We start from the raw sequence: 19,199 nt of genomic DNA, 5'->3' as shown, positions 1-19,199 counted from the left end.
GGCAAACGGACAACACACAACCCACTTCTTTATGAGTGAGTGTAGCTGCACAGCGAAAGAAAAACTCCTCTGTGCAGTATGATGGAGAGAAACCTGGGAGACTGAGTCTGGCCAGATCTTCAGTGGGGTTACCAAGCATCAGTACCCTCCAGTTCACATCTGCAGCCAGGAGCTCCTGCTCCCAGCTGCACCGATCAGCGCACCGTTTGCCTGATTAAGGTATATGACACTTGTGTGAACAAAGCAACTACGTCCTGAAGCCTGTTTGATACTTTGATCAGACACCAACGTGCTGCCCGTGCTCCGCGGCCTCGGCACACGAGCTGAGCACTCGGTGCACTGTGAGGCTCAGGGGTGGGCAGTTTGGTATCAGAAATTATACTGGCAGAACCTGCGGTAGTGCAGCCACAAAAGTTCGGGGTTGTTTGTTACATACTAAGATTCATACGTTCACATCTGGAATGTACGTATGTACAGTATCCAGTCTTGGGCCCCCCATACAAGGAAGGCGCTGACAAGCTGGAGCGAGCTCAGCATCGAGACGGGCAGACAGGCCGGGGAACTGCGCTTCCTCAGCCTGCAGCAGCGAGGGCTTAGCGAACCCCTAATATGGTGACGCCAGGATTTCATTGGCAGACGGTGGATGAGTGAGAAACAGCCATAAATTCAAACAGGACTCCAACAAGACTTCGGGAAAAAGCTTTCCCCATGAAGACAGAAAAGCATTGGAACGGGGACTGGAGGAGCTGTGGGGTCTGAGCAGCAACACCTGAATTCAACATTGACCTTCCTTCGGGTAGGAAGTTTGATAAGAGACCTCCAAAGGTCCCTTCCAACCTGAATTATTCTACAGCTCTTTGAAAACACCGGTATTGTTTTGATACAGAAAACACACAAACATGTCCTTTGAGTTACAAAGTTAAGCACTGACACTCGAGCAATGGCACAGGTTTCCCATACCTCACTGAGCCTGTTGGAGCCGATGTCACCCAGCAGCAACGTGTCTGAGGTATGGGCCACCAGATATCGGTCTTTCCCCAAGATCTTCACCTCATCGATCTCATACCCGTACTGGGATTTCAGCACAACTCGAGCTCCTGTGGAGAGGTTCTTCACAATGACCTAGGGAAGCGGGAAAGGCCACATGAGGCCACGCACAGCGGAAGAACACAGACTTCTTGCCCCTTGGAAGATGATACCTGGGTATTTACATGTTCCCTCACATCATTTCACTCTGCTTTTAAAGAAACCTTACATTCCTTCTGTACAGAATGACAACTGCAGCTGTGTGTGGGACTCTCACTTCTGCCATCTCGCAGTCTCTGGCCTGTCCGCAGGCTCGGGCCCCTCTCACGCTCCTGCTCTCTGCACACACCGCTCCATCGCCCCTCTCACGCTCCTGCTCTCTGCACACACCGCTCCATCGCCCCCTCACGCCCCTGCTCTCTGCACACACCGCTCCATCACCCCCTCACGCTCCTGCTCTCTGCACACACCGCTCCATCACCCCTCTCACGCTCCTGCTCTCTGCACACACCGCTCCATCGCCCCTCTCACGCCCCTGCTCTCTGCACACACCGCTCCATCGCCCCTCTCACGCTCCTGCTCTCTGCACACACCGCTCCATCACCCCTCTCACGCTCCTGCTCTCTGCACACACCGCTCCATCCCCCTCTCACGCTCCTGCTCTCTGCACACACCGCTCCATCACCCCTCTCACGCTCCTGCTCTCTGCACACACCGCTCCATCACCCCCTCACGCTCCTGCTCTCTGCACACACCGCTCCATCACCCCTCTCACGCTCCTGCTCTCTGCACACACCGCTCCATCGCCCCTCTCACGCCCCTGCTCTCTGCACACACCGCTCCATCGCCCCTCTCACGCTCCTGCTCTCTGCACACACCGCTCCATCGCCCCTCTCACGCTCCTGCTCTCTGCACACACCGCTCCATCGCCCCTCTCACGCTCCTGCTCTCTGCACACACCGCTCCATCGCCCCTCTCACGCTCCTGCTCTCTGCACACACCGCTCCATCGCCCCTCTCACGCTCCTGCTCTCTGCACACACCGCTCCATCGCCCCTCTCACGCTCCTGCTCTCTGCACACACCGCTCCATCGCCCCTCTCACGCTCCTGCTCTCTGCACACACCGCTCCATCACCCCCTCACGCCCCTGCTCTCTGCACACACCGCTCCATCGCCCCTCTCACGCTCCTGCTCTCTGCACACACCGCTCCATCACCCCTCTCACGCCCCTGCTCTCTGCACACACCGCTCCATCACCCCTCTCACGCCCCTGCTCTCTGCACACACCGCTCCATCACCCCCTCACGCTCCTGCTCTCTGCACACACCGCTCCATCGCCCCTCTCACGCTCCTGCTCTCTGCACACACCGCTCCATCGCCCCTCTCACGCTCCTGCTCTCTGCACACACCGCTCCATCGCCCCTCTCACGCTCCTGCTCTCTGCACACACCGCTCCATCACCCCCTCACGCCCCTGCTCTCTGCACACACCGCTCCATCACCCCCTCACGCTCCTGCTCTCTGCACACACCGCTCCATCACCCCTCTCACGCCCCTGCTCTCTGCACACACCGCTCCATCACCCCCTCACGCCCCTGCTCTCTGCACACACCGCTCCATCACCCCTCTCACGCTCCTGCTCTCTGCACACACCGCTCCATCACCCCTCTCACGCCCCTGCTCTCTGCACACACCGCTCCATCACCCCCTCACGCTCCTGCTCTCTGCACACACCGCTCCATCACCCCTCTCACGCTCCTGCTCTCTGCACACACCGCTCCATCACCCCTCTCACGCTCCTGCTCTCTGCACACACCGCTCCATCACCCCTCTCACGCTCCTGCTCTCTGCACACACCGCTCCATCACCCCTCTCACGCCCCTGCTCTCTGCACACACCGCTCCATCACCCCTCTCACGCCCCTGCTCTCTGCACACACCGCTCCATCACCCCCTCACGCCCCTGCTCTCTGCACACACCGCTCCATCACCCCTCTCACGCTCCTGCTCTCTGCACACACCGCTCCATCGCCCCTCTCACGCTCCTGCTCTCTGCACACACCGCTCCATCGCCCCTCTCACGCTCCTGCTCTCTGCACACACCGCTCCATCGCCCCTCTCACGCTCCTGCTCTCTGCACACACCGCTCCATCGCCCCTCTCACGCTCCTGCTCTCTGCACACACCGCTCCATCGCCCCTCTCACGCTCCTGCTCTCTGCACACACCGCTCCATCGCCCCTCTCACGCTCCTGCTCTCTGCACACACCGCTCCATCACCCCTCTCACGCTCCTGCTCTCTGCACACACCGCTCCATCACCCCTCTCACGCTCCTGCTCTCTGCACACACCGCTCCATCACCCCCTCACGCTCCTGCTCTCTGCACACACCGCTCCATCACCCCTCTCACGCTCCTGCTCTCTGCACACACCGCTCCATCACCCCTACCGCTGGATTTCGAACCCGGTCAAGTTGACTGAAACTAAACCACTGATGGAGCCTGCACTGGGCATGGAGGCAGCCCGCACAGATTCACGAGCTAGGAAATAAACTCCACCTTCCACCCGGCCTTGACCCTGTCCCTGGAACATGCCCTGTGGCTGTCCTGACACGGTGCTGTGAACAAACCGTAGGTGCAGAACTCCAAACCCGTGCAGTTTTAGCAAGCGGCCCATTTTCATCAAGAGACATTACCGCATCAGACACCTCTCACCTGGCTTGGTCCCACATACATCATCTCAAATTTATTTTTGTAAACGCTTCTGCGAAGGCAGCAGTCGAACTGTTCAACTCCTCCGCACAGAGTGCCCTGGGGAGACACGCACATCGCACACAGTCACAATTCCGCTATGGGGAGACGTCCCACAGCGACCCCCGTGAGCGGGGCCCGAGGGGAGGCAGGAATCCGCTGCTCCTGCTCCGGGCAACGGGGCTCCAGCCCCAGAACCACGAGGACCAGCCCTACTTGGCTTTCTTGCGAGAACAGAAAGACTGAGACACCCTCGTGGAAACAGAGCTTACCAAATTCTGGCATGTACCCGGCAGAGGGGGGCTAAAAGTCACCTTTATCCTCATCTTCCCCATTATCCTTCTCTGCTTCCCACTTCTCCCTCTCCCGGCACACCGATCTCCCCTTCCCTTCCAGCAGAATTCCTCCACCTTCGTGTCTTTCTCTACAACAACATCGCCCCTTCCCCTTCTCTGCAAGTGTTCGTTCATGTGTTAAATTAATTCTGTCTGAAAATATTTCAAGGATTCTTGATTGTTGAACACAAAAAGATGCAAAAACTATTAAAGACAAATTGTAAATAGAAAACTTCCCAAATAAGTTAAGTGCTTTAAAGAGTCATTCAACTTAATACAGAAAGATGTGCAGAAAGATTAGAGAGCTTTAAAGGATTATCTAACTTAATGGAGAAGGGCAGATCCAGGTCCACCGGCTGGAAGTAGAAGACAATTCTGAACTGAAAACACAGCACATTACAGACACAGCAGAAGCAGCACATCGGTTCCTATGCTGCCTCTCACAGGGGCTCAGACGAAACACTCCTGAGGCTGCTCAGAGAAGCTACGCTGTCCTCGTTGTGCCTCCACAGCCGCCCTGACCCCCCGCGTCACCCGCCCGCAGCAGCGCCCGCGGCACCAGGCGCCAGCCCAGCACCGCGCGCCCCGCGACGGTGCCGCCGCCCTCACGCGCTGTCCCTGCGGCACGCGCGGCGTCTCAGAGCGCTGAGACTGTCCCTGCGCGTGACCCGCGGCCCGGGGCTGCTGATACCAACCGCGCAGATCCGCGACCCGTCCCTCTTCCACGCCAAAGCCGTGATGGTGTACAGGTGGGTGATTTCTTTGGGCTTGCCCTCCTCCCAGGCACTGCGGCGGGGGCTCCAGTTCAACACCCGTAACCTGTGAGAGGAGAGGAGAAAGCAGAGGCACGAAGAACCGAGCACGGCTGAAGAAGAAAGCGCTATAAAGGGGAGACCTGAGCGGCACGCACCGTACCTATCGTAGCTGCCGATGACGACAGACTGGCCACCAGGACTGGCAGCTGCTGTGGTGAATTCCTTCTCCGACGAGTCCCGGCTGTAGTCAAAGGTTTGAATCACGTTGCCCTCCTTCCCGTACGCTACGATCTTCTTATCGCAGCCCGCAGCCACGATGCTGTTGGAAGCCCAGGCAAGGGCGTAGGGAGGACAGGGATGCACCACCAACTTGCCCTACAACGGACAAGACAGAACACCCTGAGAACAGGAAGGGCTCCAGCCCCCAGCTCCCAATGGGACCAGTAGGAGGCCATCTGTAAAGCCCAGCCCATGGGTGCTGTGTCTGCCTGCCTCGGTCTGCAGGAAGGCAGACAGAAACCAGAACGGAGAGATGTAGCAACTGCTCCATCCATTTAACCGGGAGAGGAGGTTCCTGCTGCCAGAAGATGAGCACGTTAACTAGACTGGGGTGCACTCAGCAGAGCACACACGGGCCTTCAGCGCGTCCCGGCAGAGAGCAGACGCGCTCAGACAGGACCCCAGTGACAACCCCATTCCCTTCGGCACAGCCTGAACAGACACTGCTCCTCCTGGGCACGAGTGGGGGGTGCAGGAGAAATGCTGGGTGCCTGGAGTACCCTGTGCACAGAGCGTGAACCTGGCACCTGGGGTCAGCTGGGACACCCACACATCGCTTAGGAGGAGACAACAGTAGCTGTTCCCTGGAACCCTGCCTGTTCAAGCACCCTGGACACTCCAACATCAGATCTCTCCAGACACCTGAAAAGCCCTATGTCTCACACATAAAAGTGTAATTTGCCCTCCCACCACTGCCCTTGGTGTACTTCAAAGCACCCAGTCACCGTTCTGTCTTGACCGATGCTCCACAAAAGCTACGCCAGCAAGCACAGGCTGCAGCTCCTCCCAGACCTGCACCCCTCCACAGCCTGATCCCTTTCCACAGCTCTCGAGCTGGGGAGCAGGCTGTGCAAGCAGGAATTTGGTCACTGAAGAAGGATCTTGGGTACCTGTGATTCACCTGAGCCCTCATCATCAAAGAAGAAGCGTACTATGCTTCCATCCGCATGGCCAGACAGGATTCCCTTCCCCGACACACTGCAACGGAACACAGACAGGTGAGGGGAGGGGAGAGGGGAGAGGGGAGGAGAGGACACGGAAACCCTCCGGAATGGAGGCAGAGGCGGACGGACTTCGGGGGACCGCTCGGCCACGGCAGCTCAGAGTCCTAGACCAGCTGCAGGTTTCCTACATTTGTTTAGCACTCAAAACCCAGAATGACACCATTTAGTGAAAGTCCCACTGCTAGAACTGTAACATGTTACGTTTTTTTGGTAAAGGACACTAAAGTAGTTAAAATGAAATCTTAATTAAAATAATTTAAAATTGCACTTTATGGTTATTTTTCTAATTATAGTCTTCCCACAGTTTTATCTGGCGGAATATTTTCACTTTTTTGAGCCCTTAAACTTGACTAATGTTAGTGATTAGCTAGATGAAGCTGTCAAATTTATTCTCTCTAAAGGCACGGATTCCAATAAATCAATGTAGGTAAGTAATCTCGTGGAACGTGCATCCTGAAATGTCCCTGAGGGACAACCAAGCTGCACGGGGCAGTGCGGTGCGGCCCGGGGTCACATCTTGGGAAGGGACTCCTCTGGAAAGCACAGTGTTTTATTATCTCAACCAGAACCGCCGGCAGACGCGCCGGCACCCCCGGCTACGCCAGGGCCAGCAGCAGGCTGGACGCCGAGCCCACGCGACGCCGTACTCACTTGGAAGTCAGCGACACCACGTAGGAGTCCGTCCCATAGATGGTAGAAGACTTGTTGTTCTTTGTGTTGGCTAAACGGACCTGAGAAAGAGAATCTGATCAGCGTTGGTTCTGTCTGCTGTGGGAAACTGCAGCGGGTCTGTGGAATCCTTGACAGAAAATATGGGAGTAGAGATCAGCCTTGAGATATTAAGATTTACCCTTGAGAAGGATGGGAGTAAAGGAGTATCCGCAGATATGGAGTTGTACCCGTGAGAAGGAAGGGGATAGAAGAATAACATGGACGACAGAAAAATTAACCAATTAGATGTTAATGCTGTAACTTGTAACCAATAGTGAAAAGACACATGAACTGGTAGAATTGTACAAAAATGCACTTGTAGCAATAAATGGCACCTATCACTTTCATCTTGAAAGAATTTGGTCTATGTCGTTCGTCCGTCTGAACCGCCACAGTCTGCCGAACGCGCGTTTCCCCGGCGCAACGGCCCAGGGCCTCCGGCGTCACAAACCACGGGAGGCCCGTCGCTCTGCCGGCAGCCGGACAAGACGTGCAAAAGGTGGAGTCACACTTCCACGTTTCTGGAAAGGCTCCGGAAAAGGATCAAACGATCCAGCAGAGCCTCCAAGGACTAACTGGGAGCCAGAAGATAGAAGTCAGAGGTGTGAGCCCTTGCTTGCTGTTCCATGCCCAGTGTCACAACCCAACAGCCCCCACCCCACAGCCCAGGCGCTTGTGCGCCTCGGTAGCCCCCACGTGGAAAAGAACATCAGGCAAATAACAGGTTTCTCTACCTTTCCCTCAGCAAGCCCAAAGACGATGATATTCTCCGCCGGCCACGACAAGCAGGTCACGGCACTCTGCCAAAGAAGGGGTGAAAGGAGAGATAAGAGCTCCAGCCCACCCACCCTCCTGCCCCACTGCGACGTCGGACAGCCCAGGAACAGCGAGACCACCCAGACCGGGAGGGGGAGGGGGAGGGGGAGGGAGAGGAGGCATTTGGACAGACCTTAAAGTAGGACTGTGGCCCTCCAAGCTGAATCTTAAACTAGATAGTAGTGAGCTGGGGTCATGCCGGGCTCAGAGCTGGGCTCTGAAGGGCTAAAGCAGGGCTCGGGTACGGCCAATGTGCTGTGCGTGGATGCCCTTCTGAGAGGATTACTCATTGATTGCATCTGTGGTTTTCCACGTGCTACTGTTGAGTGTACAAAATCATGGCTATCTTAAAAGATTTTTTTTGCAACAAGTATAAAACATACAAAGAATTTGACTCCACCGGCTTCTGTAATAGATACGAGAATATTTGTACATTGGATCTTCATTTGATGATCAGAAATAGTCTCTATTTTTTCATTTACAAGAAAGATGGTTATCAGATGCCACCAAGTAGGTCAGGTAGAAACAGGTTCATTAAATACAAAGCAAAGGTATTCTCAAATGTGAGGTGGGGGTGAGGATGAATAAAGCTGAGCACCAAACCCACCTGTAAGAGAGGCCCAAGAGCGTTAATGGAAGTGCTTCCCATTCAAACTGAAGAACCGCGGTCACTAAGAGGGCTGGCGTTTGGCACTATGCCACCAGCACCCTCACCAGCCCATCTCTTCCATTTAAAGCATCTAGACCTGCTTTAAGCACACACACAACCCTCATTTCTTCATCTCACCTTCTATCCCCCATTCTCACCACGCCCATCAGCAAACGCAGCTGAAATCAGATACCAAAATGTCCCTGGATACTTAAGCTGCTCATAGTTTACATCTGGCCAACAACCAAGACCTGGTTTTTATTACACCTGTTTCCCAGACTTCCATGTATTTCCCTCCTTATCGGCCAGACCCTCATTTTCAGTCTGACACAGCCACAGGCAGCTTGGAAACCAGCACCACAGCGTGGGGGCGCGCTCGGCCGCGAGCGCAGACAGCGCACCCGCACGTATCCTGACCGCTGCAGGGCCTTGCTGGCCAGCAGGGCACAGGACGTGCAAGAGCGCCCAGCGGGTTTTACAAGTGGCAAGACAGGGAAAGAGCTCAATAAATGATCTCTTACATTGACTGAAATCACCAAAAAATTGTAAATATCAATACTTACAGGAGAAAACTGAACACAGTGGTAAGAAACCACACATATAGCATTAGAAAAAATAAAGGATAGCTCATGACAGAAATGGTAGAGAACGCATGGAGAAAATGACCGAATAGAGAAAGGAGAAATGAGCCAGCACATCGAAACACAGAGCGCTGCAGGCGCTGTGCACAGCGTCTGGGCCCTGCGAGGAGCACGGGCACAGCGGCGCGACCCAGCCGGCCCGCGTGCAGGAACAGCGGAACCGCCTCCAGCGGCCACGGACCCGCACCTGGACAGACACGATGCTCAGGACACGGGGACACCACGTGCCCCTGCTCCTCACAACGCCCCACTGCAGCGTCAGGACCGCTCAGCACGGCAGCGCAGCCACACAGGAACGAGGCTGATCAACAGCTTCCTCGCAGCAGAACTACGGGGGTTCTGCTCCTGCAGCCCCGAGCGAGTGTCCAGAGGGCAGAGGGGCCTCCCGAGCCGGCCCAGGAGCGGCCGCAGCGGCGGGCAGGACCCGAGCTGAGCTGCGGAGGCTGGGGCTGCTCCTCACCCGCGGGGCGGCAGGGACAGCCTGGCTCAGAAACCCCAGCAGCTCCTCCGGAGCAGCTCCCCTGTGTCTTCTGGGCTTTGGCCCAGCAGGATGATTGCTCCCAGCTGGTACTGGCTACTTCAGGGGCCTACCTAGCAGAGCACTTCTCTGGTGACAGTGTGGCCATGGTGTGGTGGCACCTGGCTGGAAAGCCCAGGGTGGCTGCTGGACATTTGCTCCTGAAGGTGAAAGAAGCAGCCAGTGCACTGCGTTTTCTCATACGGGTGGCTTTCTATGCAAGGAATTTACAACACCTTTTCCTTTTCCAGATACTTGCACCAACCTCAGGACAGTCCTTGCCAGAGACCCCCTGAGCAGACCGCTCTCCGACACTCGCGGGCAGAGCTAGTGCGGAACAGGAGGAGGAACGCGGAGACAACCCGACTGAAATGACAAACCCAAGGCCTTCGAACATGCGGAACTGCGCAGTTTGACTGAACTCTGCACACTCTATATTTGACTGAGGCTTAGAGTTGTTTGGCTCAGAGTCTCTTCTACGTTTCCTTTTCAACTCCCTTAAAACATTCTGTCCCCTGATGCCTAAAGTACTCCTCAAAGTTTTGTAATCGACTGCACTGATCATTTGATAATGAATTTCTGTGTTGTACCCAGGCATAATGAGGACTCTGAAGCTTGGCAAGTAGTACATGCCTCAAAATCTAGAGCTCATCTTAGAATCCACTTGTACCTTTTGGAGATCAAGTACCACTGACAGTCTGGCCAAGTACACCTGACAGCATGAGCAGATAGACTCTAATTGTCTTTATCCCACGTGTGCTGGAGAAAACGCAGTTAAACAGGAGTCTGGGTCTCACCGTTTGGATGAACTTGTTGCATATCACCTTCTTGTCACCCCTGCAGAAAAAGGCAGACAAAAACGACTATCAGCAAAGCTAGCACCACTGTCCTTTCTGGTTACCCTACTGTTTGTCTTGTCTGGTTTAGTATCGCCAAACACAGGCCATTTAAGCTTCGTACGCTGGTTGTCTATCACAAGCCCACTTCAGCCTGGACACTTTTTAAAGGCAGCTTCGGAGTTTCCAGGATTCTGAGGAGCTGCCTCTCTGAGCAGCTGTAGCACAACGCGGGCCAGCAAACGAGGCTGGAGCGGCGGGGGCCGGTGCGCGCCGCGGCTCCGCAGCTACGGGGGGGCGGCAGCACCGGAGCCCAGCGGGGTCGGGCTCGCACGGGCCCTGCTGGGGAAAACCCCGCTACCGCTCCCACGGACACCCGAGCGATCCCCCAGCGCAGCCCAGCTGGGCACACGGGCAGCACCGAGGCCCGCCCCCGGGCTCACCACTCCTCCCCGATCCGGTACACGTAGACGATGTTGTCGGTCTGGCCGATGGCGATTTTGGTGGAGTCCGGGGAGAAGGCCATGCCCCTGACCGCGTAGCTCTTCCTGCCGTACTGCGGGAGGACGGCGGTGAGCGCGGGGAGCCCGGCCCGCCGCCCCTCCCGGGCCCGCCCCCGCCCTGCCCGCTGCGCGGGCCCCGGCCCCGGGCCCTCACCCTGGCGTCCGCGGGCTTGGTGGAGAACTTGTCGCGCCGCTCGCCCTGCTCGTCGTACAGCAGCACCACCCGCTCCGCGGTGCACACGGCGAACCGGGCGCTGCTGGCGGACCAGGCCATGCAGGTCACCCGCGCCGGCCCGTCCTGGGGACACACACGGCTCAGCACGGCCCGACCGCGGGACACACACGGCTCAGCACCGGCCCCAGCCCGGCCCGTCCTGGGGACACACACGGCTCAGCACGGCCCGACCGCCCCCCGGCCCGTCCCGGGGACACACACGGCTCAGCACGGCCCGACCGCCCCCCGGCCCGTCCCGGGGACACACACGGCTCAGCACGGCCCGACCGCGGGACACACACGGCTCAGCACCGGCCCCAGCCCGGCCCGCCCCCCCCGCCGCCCCCGGCCCGACCTGCGGGGCCAGCAGCGTCCGCACGTGCCGCAGCTGCATCGCGCCGGGACCGGGACAGACACCGGGACAGACACCGGGACCTGATCGCGCTCCCGCCGCCGCCGCCAGGCCCCCCTGGCCCCGCCCCCCGTTGCCTTGGCAACCCCAGAGCCTCCGCCGCTGCTGACGTCAGCGCGCCGAGCGCATTGGCGGCCCGTCCCCCCGCGGCCCCGGTACCGGCAGCGCTCGGACTCGGCTGCGGCTCCGCCATGGAAGCGCTGCGGGCGGCGGGGCGCGCCGTGCTGCGGAGCCCGCGCCTCGCCCGGCACGGCCTGGGACTCCGCCGGCGGCGCAGTGAGTGCCGGGAGCGGGCGGGGGCCGGGCCGGGCTCACCTGCGGCGCGGAGCCCGCGGCTCCGTCCGCTCGGACGGGGTGGGGAGCGGTGTGGGGCACGGCTGCGGCCGGGGCCTGGGGCGGCGGGGGAGCTGTGGGCAGGCTGTGGCGGTGGATCGGTGGGTTGGTGGCGGTGGATCGGTGGGGCTGTGGGCAGGCAGTGGCTGTGCCCGTGGACAGGCTGTGGGGCAGTGGCGGTGGGGCAGTGGGGCGGTGAGGCACTGGCTATGCCTGTGGACAGCTGTGGGCTGCCTCCCCGCCGCCTGGTCCCTGCACGCTCCCCTGCCTGCAGCCTCTTGCCCCACTTCTGAATTGAGGCCACTCACACGGGCAGGCTGAAGGGCTGCGGGTGACGGGCAGTGCCGGAGCGAGCCGTGCCCCGGCTGTGGCGGGTGCCAGGCGGTGCCGGAGCGAGCCGTGCCCCGGCTGTGGCGGGCAGTGCCGGAGCGAGCCGTGCCCCGGCTGTGGCGGGCAGTGCCGGAGCGAGCCGTGCCCCGGCTGTGGCGGGTGCCGGGCGGTGCCGGAGCGAGCCGTGCCCCGGCTGTGGCGGGCGGTGCCGGAGCATGCCGTGCCCCGGCTGTGGGCGCCCTCCCCAGCCCGAGCAGCCCTTGGCCTCCCTGAGCCGCCATGCCCGGTGCCCGGCAGGTGCAGACATGGGTGCGGTGAGCGTGTTGGGCCCGCGCTGGCACGCTGCAGGGGCTGCTGTGCTGTCGGCGGCACAGCTGATTCCAACCCGGCCCCGCGGACACAGCCCTGTGCAGCAGGAGCGCTGCGCCTGGGCCTCCTCGGTCACGGCTGCTCGAAGGCTCTGGCAGCCCCGGCACGGTGCCCTTCCGCCTGGGGCAGGGGTTCCCGACGCCTGCATGGGACCAGGTGGGTTCCCTGGTAGTTGTCATTTGTGCCCGAGTGTGCTGCGCAAATAAGGTCTCCTGATTTCCCTGTGGGTTTGGGCTATTCCGATTGCAAGTCAGAGCCTTCTGCAAGTGTGCCAGTAATGTTCAGGGAGCTAATCCCAGGAAAGAAGTGAAAAATAACCTTGAAAAGTGTGAGCTTAGTGTGAACAGTAGATACCTAGGCAGTTCCCAGCGAAGTGCACAAGCCTGCGTTTTGTAGCAGAGCGAGTAACCTCTGTGTCCCTGCTCCTTCTCCATGGGCTGAGTCCCCAGGACGAGAGGGACTGTGCCTCCCTGTGTCAGCCCTTCTGCATGTTCCCTCTCTCACCATCCATGTGCTCTTTGGGATTTGAGGTAAGTAAATGTGTGATAACATCTGCTTCAGCTCTCCATGAAAATTATCACCGGGAAGTGCGTGGCACAAGGAGTCATCCCTCTGTGTGTGCACACTAGTCTGAAAACTGAAGCTTTTCTTGGGTGAGAGTGAACTTTCTGCTTTGTCTCGGGGGAGCAGAGGTCACCCCGCGGGGCTTTGCCTGCCAAGGGCACGGGGTCGGGACGTGTAGGGCCGGGGCCGCGTCTCCCGCCAGCACACCCGCAGCGCGGTACAGCACCCGCTGAAACGGGCTGGGTTCTGAAGGACGCTGCAGGGCCGAGCACTGTGTCTGGGGAACCTTTCTTGAGTGAGCAGACACTCTGCCTGTTGTTTGGTTTGGTTTGTATTTCTTGACTGCAGCAATGGGTTTTGAGAAGAGAGGACACAGGAAACAGAAGCCAGGGCCCCTTTAATTCTGTGACCTGTAAAGTAAGGCACGTGGGAGCTGTCTTCTCTCTGTGCATTGGAGATCATCCACAAATGTGTTTTCCTGGAAGCTAGTTGGTGTGCTTGAAACACTAGTCTGAGCTCTTCCTTGACACAGAACCTTTGTGATGCAGCTGCTTCCCAGTCCCCGCGGCTCGGATGTGCGTGCTGGGTGAGCTGCCCCCCGGCAGCCTGCTGCTGCCAACGACGGTCGCCAGAGGGTTTGGCCTTGGTTGCACAAGGACGCTTGGGGATTTTGATCTGCGTGTGGCAGCAAATGCTGCTGCTCCTGAGACGTGCCAGCAGCTAAGGGGCTGAGGTGAATGCAGTGCAGAGAACATCCTGCTTGCAGTGAAACAGATGAGACCCAGGAATGCAGGGTTTCTGCAGCCAGCAGTGAACATTGCAGCATCCGAGGCCCTGTGCAATCTGCAGGGGCTCGCTGTCTGTGCTGACAGAGCCTGACCTCCAGGGATGGAGGACTAAAGCTTTGAGGGTGAGCTGTCCTCTTGTGCTGTTCCCCTTCCAAGAACGTCGCAGCCAGGAGCGTGTCCTGCTGAGCGAGGCGGCGGCACCGCTGCTGGGAGCCGCGAAGCTGCAGCGAAGCAGAGGGGCTGTGCTGGGGCGAGCCGCGGGGCCACCGGCCTGTGGCTTCTAAGGCATTTTGTCTTTGCAGAGCTTCCTGAGAGCTGGGCCGACATGCAGGAGCCACTGCTTGAGGGGATGTGCTTCACGCTCAAGTATCTAGGCATGACGCTGGTAGAAAAACCCAAAGGAGAAGACATGGCTGCTGCTGCCATCCGCAGGATCGTGGCCACGGTGAGAGCTGGCGCTGTGCCGAGATGGAGGAGAGCCAATTCAGAGCCCAGCTCTGGGCTCGGGGAAGTATCAGGTCCCAGCCCTGACCCCCGAGGGACCGCACTGTCCCCAGAGGAGGGCGGCGTGCAGGCGGCTCTGCCCGCGTGCTGGGGAAGGCGGCCGCAGGGGGCTCTGCCCGCGTGCTGGGGAAGGCGGCCGCAGGCGGCTCTGCCCGCGTGCCGGGGAAGGCGGCCGCCGCTGCCCGCTCCCGCACCGCCCACAGGAGCAGAGCTGTGCCTGTCTTAGCCTGGAGGGGAGCTGGGGACTGTCCTTCCCCATGTGCATGGCAGCAGTGTAAATGGATTCCAGGGGTGTTCCGTGCAGGACGTGCCTGATCTCCAGGCTCTGCTTTCCCATCCCTGCACCAGGAGCCTTTGCAGCAAGGGTCCAAGTGGGTGGCCTCCATAGAGTCTGGGGGACTCCTCCCAGCAAGAGGGATGAAGACCCTTGCCAGATCTGCAGAGGTGTCTGGTGTCTCCCCACTGCCAGGCACGGGTGGGAGCTCGCAAGTTCCAGAAGGTGATTCTGACGGTGTCTCCAAGGGGCATCTCGCTGCAGGATGCAGACACGAAGGAGATGGTTGAGAACATCTCCATCTACAGGTGGGCACGGCGTGTGGAGGGCCGGGCTGTTCCCCAGCGGCTGTCGGGGAGGGCCGGGCCTTTTGTCAGCGCTACCTCCCGGTTCAGATCTTCCTTGGGCTCCGCGAGGCCCATGTCCCCTCCCTGCCGTGCCCCACAGCCCTGCTGGGCTGAGCCCCGGGGCCCATGTCCCCTCCCTGCCGTGCCCCACAGCCCTGCTGGGCTGAGCCCCGGGGCCCATGTCCCCTCCCTGCCGTGCCCCACAGCCCTGCTGGGCTGAGCACAGGCAGGGTCCTGGGCGGCCTCGAGTCCTGGGTCGGTCCGTCTGTCTGTTTCCCGGCCGTGCTTGTCTCTTCTGGCACTCAAGCGGGATGTGGAGGCTGATGGCGGGGAAGCCCCAGACAGGGCAGGACGGCATGTCTGCCTCTCCCTGACACAGGACCCCCGTTCTGGCTGCCAGGGCATGGGGCTGCCATGGGCTGCAGCTGCTGCGGGTACTTTCACTGCTGCCGGGGCTGCTTCGGCTGGGCAGGTGTCCGGGTGTGAGGGAAGCACGGCTGCAGGCTACTGACTAGATGGGAACCAGAGACAGGACACGTATTTGGTGCAAAATTTGGGCCTTAGCACCAGAGCTGATGTGCCAAGGCAGACCATCCCGCTGCCTGGCTCCAGTTGTGTCCTTGGAAGCAGTCACCCACCCCTCTGTGCTCCTTTTGTCTCAGCGCTCGAGTTCCTGCGTTGGGTTGAGCTGTGCATCCCAGGACCGAGGAGCAGGCTGGGCAGCGCCGGCGGGGGTGCCCGTGGGTGCGGGATCTCCTGCGCTGCCGGGCAGCCTCTGGCCCTCGCTGTGGGGTCGGGCTGCCTGCTCCTCTGGGGCGGGTGGAAGCCGGAGGCTGCCAGCACTGCTTGTGGGTGTGCTGGGGCACAACAGGGGGCCTGTGCAGGGGTTCCTGGCTGCCCTGAGCAGCTCCTCTCTGCCCGCAGGATCTCCTACTGCACAACAGACAAGCTGCAGAACAAAGTCTTCGCTTACGTTGCCCAGAGCCAGCACAGCGGGGCGCTGGAGTGCCATGCCTTCCTCTCGCCCAAGAAGAAGATCGTAAGCACTTCCCGTCTGCTCTTGGCTCCATGAGGTAAGGGTGGGAGCACGGGCCTTCATTCTCCGTCGTCACACAGAGAAGTCCGTGCGCCTCAGCTGGAAGCGGAGCCGGGGGCACGTGCACTCACAGGCTGCAAGGCAGGTGGGGAGCCACAGGAGGTTCTTGTGTCCCAGCTCCCCTAGGGTCTCCTCCTGGGGACGGCTGCCTGCCACGGACAGACAGACACAGCACCGAGCTCTGGCCTTCCGCGGGTGTGCTCTGCGGAGAAAGGCAGCCGGGGGGCCTGGCGGCCCTCAGATCCCGCGGCAGTGGGGCTGTCCTGGCTTGAGGGCCCACATGGAAGCAGAACGCAGACGTTCCTTCTCTTTCTCATGCACAGGCCCAGGCCGTGACTCTGACTGTGGCCCAGGCCTTCCAGATGGCACTGGACCTCTGGGAAGCAGCGCACGCAGGTAGGCGGAATTTCTCCCATGCCCTGCCTGGCGCTGAGATCGGTGTCTGCAGTGTGGGAGCCTGCGGGGCTGCGGGGAGGAGCTGGTGAAACACCACGCCGGGGAGCGTTGTCCCTGCTGCCGTTCCCTGCACTGCCCCGCACGGGGACCCTGCCCCTGGCCGGGGTGGCGCGTGTCCCTGCTCCCCACACTGAGCTCTTCGCATTGCTGAGCTGTAGCAGAGCGCAGGGCCCTGCGGAACCTGCCCTGAGCAGAGATCTCGCACCCGTGTCTGCACCCTGCCCAGCACAGCATGTCCCGTGCCCTCAGTCCCGCCTGTGCTTCCCCGCTGGGCCTTCTCCAGGCTGCAGGCACTAACCGCTGCTTTTGCCCTGTCCCAGGCTCTAGGCAGGAACAGCCCCTTCACCCTTCATGTGCCTTGGAGAGCAGTGAGCCCGGCAGGCCAAGTGAGCCAGCCCCCCCGGGGAGCCCTCCCTTCAGGAACCAGTTTGGGGTACAGTATGCGCCAGTCTGGCCCGTGCCCGGGGCTGTCTCGCCTTAGGGCAGGAACAGTAACCCTTACCCAGCTCCTTCCTCCTGGCCTTGCAGGACCGTGCCGACACCCGTGCAGCCTCCCTCGCCCACGGCAGCCTGACGTGAAGAGGGACACTGCTCTCTCACAAGGCAGGCGCGGTCCCCAGGCGGTCCTGGCTCCGGGAGCTGTTGGGCCCAGCTCTGCTGCAGCCCTCAGCCCTGCTCTGCTGGCACTGTCAAACGGGGTGCTGGGACCTGCTCTGCACCCTTGCTGCCCTGGCTGGGGATGAGACACTGTCTCTAGCGGAGAGGACCCTTTGGTCATCGTCCCACCACCCTGTCCCTCTGCACTATACCTGCTGCATGTCCAGAGCCAGGCAGAGCATTGCGGTGCTGCCAGTCTCACTGTGCCCTGCCCGGGAGCCCCTGGATGCCCAGTCCGTGGCCTCGCGGTCCCAGCACTGGCCCGGCCTGGCAGTGGTGGCTGCTGGCAGCCTGCTCCGGGTGGTTCTCTGCCCGTCTCTCCAGCTACAAGCTGCACTCACCCTGCTCTCGTCTCCGGGCAGAGCTGCGCTGTGTGCAGGACCTGTCTCGCCTTGTTCCCCACTCGCAGCCTGTGTTGGGGGCTCTCCTGGCTGGAGGGGATGCGGGGACAGCCGTGGTCCCTCCCCGTGCATGGCTGTGTGCCTGAGCCCCGGGGATTTCAGCTGCCCGGCCCTGCAGGTGCCACCTCTGCCCTGCTGCCTGTGGGCACCCTTGGGGCCGTGCCTGGTGGGTCACCGTGTCCTGTGAAGGGGCCGGGGGCTGCCCTGCTGCTCCCGACCAGGCGCTGGGCAGCCTGGCCTCGCTCCTGGCAGAGCCCTGCCCAGCAGGGAGGTGTCAGACAGGTTTGTTTTGTTTGCCAGGAGGAGGAAGAGGAGGAGGAAGATAACATCAGTGAAACCTTATCTGGGTAGGTGGTGAGCTGCTGCTTGTATTTGGGGGTCTCTCTGGTGAACCCTGTCTTGTTTCCCTCTTTGTACCCCACGCAAGGGGAGCTGCTGGGGCCACCCGCATGGTGGGAGCATGGAGGAGATCTGGTGAAGTGTCAGCCCTTGGTATACAGTGCTCTTCATGGGAAGGAGACATGGCTTTGCAGTGTTGGGACAGGCTGGCCTGGGGAAAGGGTCTGGTAGCAAGTGCACTCTGAGTGCCTGGCACTGCCACGCCAGCGCTGCCGCGGTCACGAGCGCGCTGCAGCTCAGCAGGTCCTGCTTGGGGCGTGATGTGTGCTCTGTTTTCTTCCAAAGCAGCATGGAGGAGCTGGGGAGGGGAGCCCACAGCGCAGCAGGTAAGTTCCTTCCTTCAGTGTCCCCTGAAGGGTGGGGGTTGATGGCTCTGCTTCCCCAGGCTGTGCTGTGTTCCCCACCGCACATCTCATGGACCAGGTCTTCCTCCCTCTTGCTTTTCAGAGTCAGCACTTCTCGTGCCCAGGGCAAGCTCTCCTATGGCGCAGCTCCTGTGCCACCGCCTGGGGCAGCCCCCAGACAGCTGGAAGGGGCCAGGAGGGGCTGGTGGCCTCCCCACAGCTGGCCCCAGGACTGCTGGCCCCAGGACTCCCCTGGGCTAAGCCACATCTCTGCAACGACGGACCAGCCACTCAGGATTCACCCTGTGCCTGCCCCGGGCCAGACTGTGCCTGCCCCTGCCCCGGCGCTGCCCAGCGGGCACGGGCTCTGCTGGCACCACGGCCATGCAGCGCACAGGCCGCGACGCGCTCCTTGTCCTGCTCTCCACCCGCATGACCCGCTTCAAGCCGCAGCTGCTCCAGCTCGGGCCGGGCACCGGCCCTCCTCGCTCTGCCCGTCCCAGCGCACACGGAGCCGCTCCGAGCGTGCAGACGCAGCAGCCAGCACTTCCCAGGCTGCCTGTGCCGCACCTGCCTCCCTCGTTACTCGCCCTTGCTCCTCGCGGTGGCCCCTGGGGACCAGCCGAGGCTGAGCAGCCCCTGGAGATGGCGGAGGATGCGTTTGGCATGTGTGACCCTCAGGGAGCTACAGCTCCTGACCCGGAGGAGCAAGGACGGCCTTGCCTCTGCAGTTCAGCCTCACAGCCTCTCACGAGTGAAATGAGCTGGTTTTTAAAGGAAAGCTCTGCCTTTATAGGAGAATAAACAAAGTTTTTTTACTGGCGTGGTTTGGGTTTGAGAGCTGGGGTGACACGCACAAGTGTGCAAGGTGCTGTGGCTCTGCTGGCCTCTGG

The 19,199-nt window shown here is 60.5% G+C and overlaps 2 protein-coding genes across 11 annotated transcripts in view; one reads left to right on the top strand and one right to left on the bottom strand.

Moving 5' to 3' along the window:
• Positions 1-11,540, bottom strand: part of IFT172 (intraflagellar transport 172) — a 39,651-nt gene extending 28,111 nt beyond the window's left edge. For both annotated transcript variants that reach the window (XM_065055330.1, XM_065055331.1), the window contains exons 1-11: positions 11,388-11,540; positions 10,973-11,116; positions 10,759-10,871; positions 10,277-10,316; positions 7,591-7,656; positions 6,797-6,876; positions 6,032-6,119; positions 5,023-5,237; positions 4,803-4,926; positions 3,737-3,832; positions 961-1,122 (exon numbers count right to left, since the gene is read on the bottom strand). In XM_065055330.1, coding sequence (XP_064911402.1) covers positions 961-1,122; positions 3,737-3,832; positions 4,803-4,926; positions 5,023-5,237; positions 6,032-6,119; positions 6,797-6,876; positions 7,591-7,656; positions 10,277-10,316; positions 10,759-10,871; positions 10,973-11,116; positions 11,388-11,426 — 1,167 coding nt within the window. In that variant the 5' untranslated portion in view covers positions 11,427-11,540. The remainder of the gene's footprint in view (positions 1-960; positions 1,123-3,736; positions 3,833-4,802; positions 4,927-5,022; positions 5,238-6,031; positions 6,120-6,796; positions 6,877-7,590; positions 7,657-10,276; positions 10,317-10,758; positions 10,872-10,972; positions 11,117-11,387) is intronic.
• Positions 11,452-19,124, top strand: LOC102096141 (low density lipoprotein receptor adapter protein 1). Of its 9 annotated transcripts, none has more exons than XM_065055353.1 (9): positions 11,452-11,720; positions 14,131-14,273; positions 14,802-14,914; positions 15,878-15,992; positions 16,373-16,445; positions 16,826-16,938; positions 17,864-17,910; positions 18,248-18,288; positions 18,410-19,124. In XM_065055353.1, exons 1-9 carry the CDS (start codon positions 11,636-11,638, stop codon positions 18,565-18,567), a joined length of 888 nt encoding a protein of 295 aa, XP_064911425.1. In that variant the 5' UTR covers positions 11,452-11,635; the 3' UTR covers positions 18,568-19,124. The 9 variants fall into 9 exon arrangements, 4 of the variants coding, with proteins under 4 accessions (XP_064911425.1, XP_064911424.1, XP_064911423.1 ...); XR_010471032.1 differs by lacking the exon at positions 11,452-11,720 and adding an exon at positions 11,779-12,632 and having other exon boundaries at positions 17,012-17,910; positions 18,251-18,288; positions 18,410-18,560; XR_010471033.1 differs by lacking the exon at positions 11,452-11,720 and adding an exon at positions 11,779-12,632 and having other exon boundaries at positions 17,012-17,910; positions 18,410-18,549.
• Positions 19,125-19,199: the final 75 nt, after the last annotated feature.

The sequence above is a fragment of the Columba livia genome, chromosome 3 (genome assembly GCF_036013475.1).
Source record: "Columba livia isolate bColLiv1 breed racing homer chromosome 3, bColLiv1.pat.W.v2, whole genome shotgun sequence".
NCBI lineage: Eukaryota > Metazoa > Chordata > Aves > Columbiformes > Columbidae > Columba > Columba livia.
This window is presented reverse-complemented; position numbering and strand designations above follow the sequence as displayed.

Bases quoted from the DNA above. Each gene is read 5' to 3' on its own strand.
- LOC102096141 (XM_065055351.1), top strand. From the start codon at position 12,323: ATGCCGTGCCCCGGCTGTGGGCGCCCTCCCCAGCCCGAGCAGCCCTTG. The intron at 16,939-17,863 runs GTACAGTATGCG...TTTGTTTGCCAG, and splicing joins CCTTCAGGAACCAGTTTGGG to GAGGAGGAAGAGGAGGAGGA. The intron at 17,911-18,247 runs GTAGGTGGTGAG...TTTCTTCCAAAG, and splicing joins ATCAGTGAAACCTTATCTGG to CAGCATGGAGGAGCTGGGGA.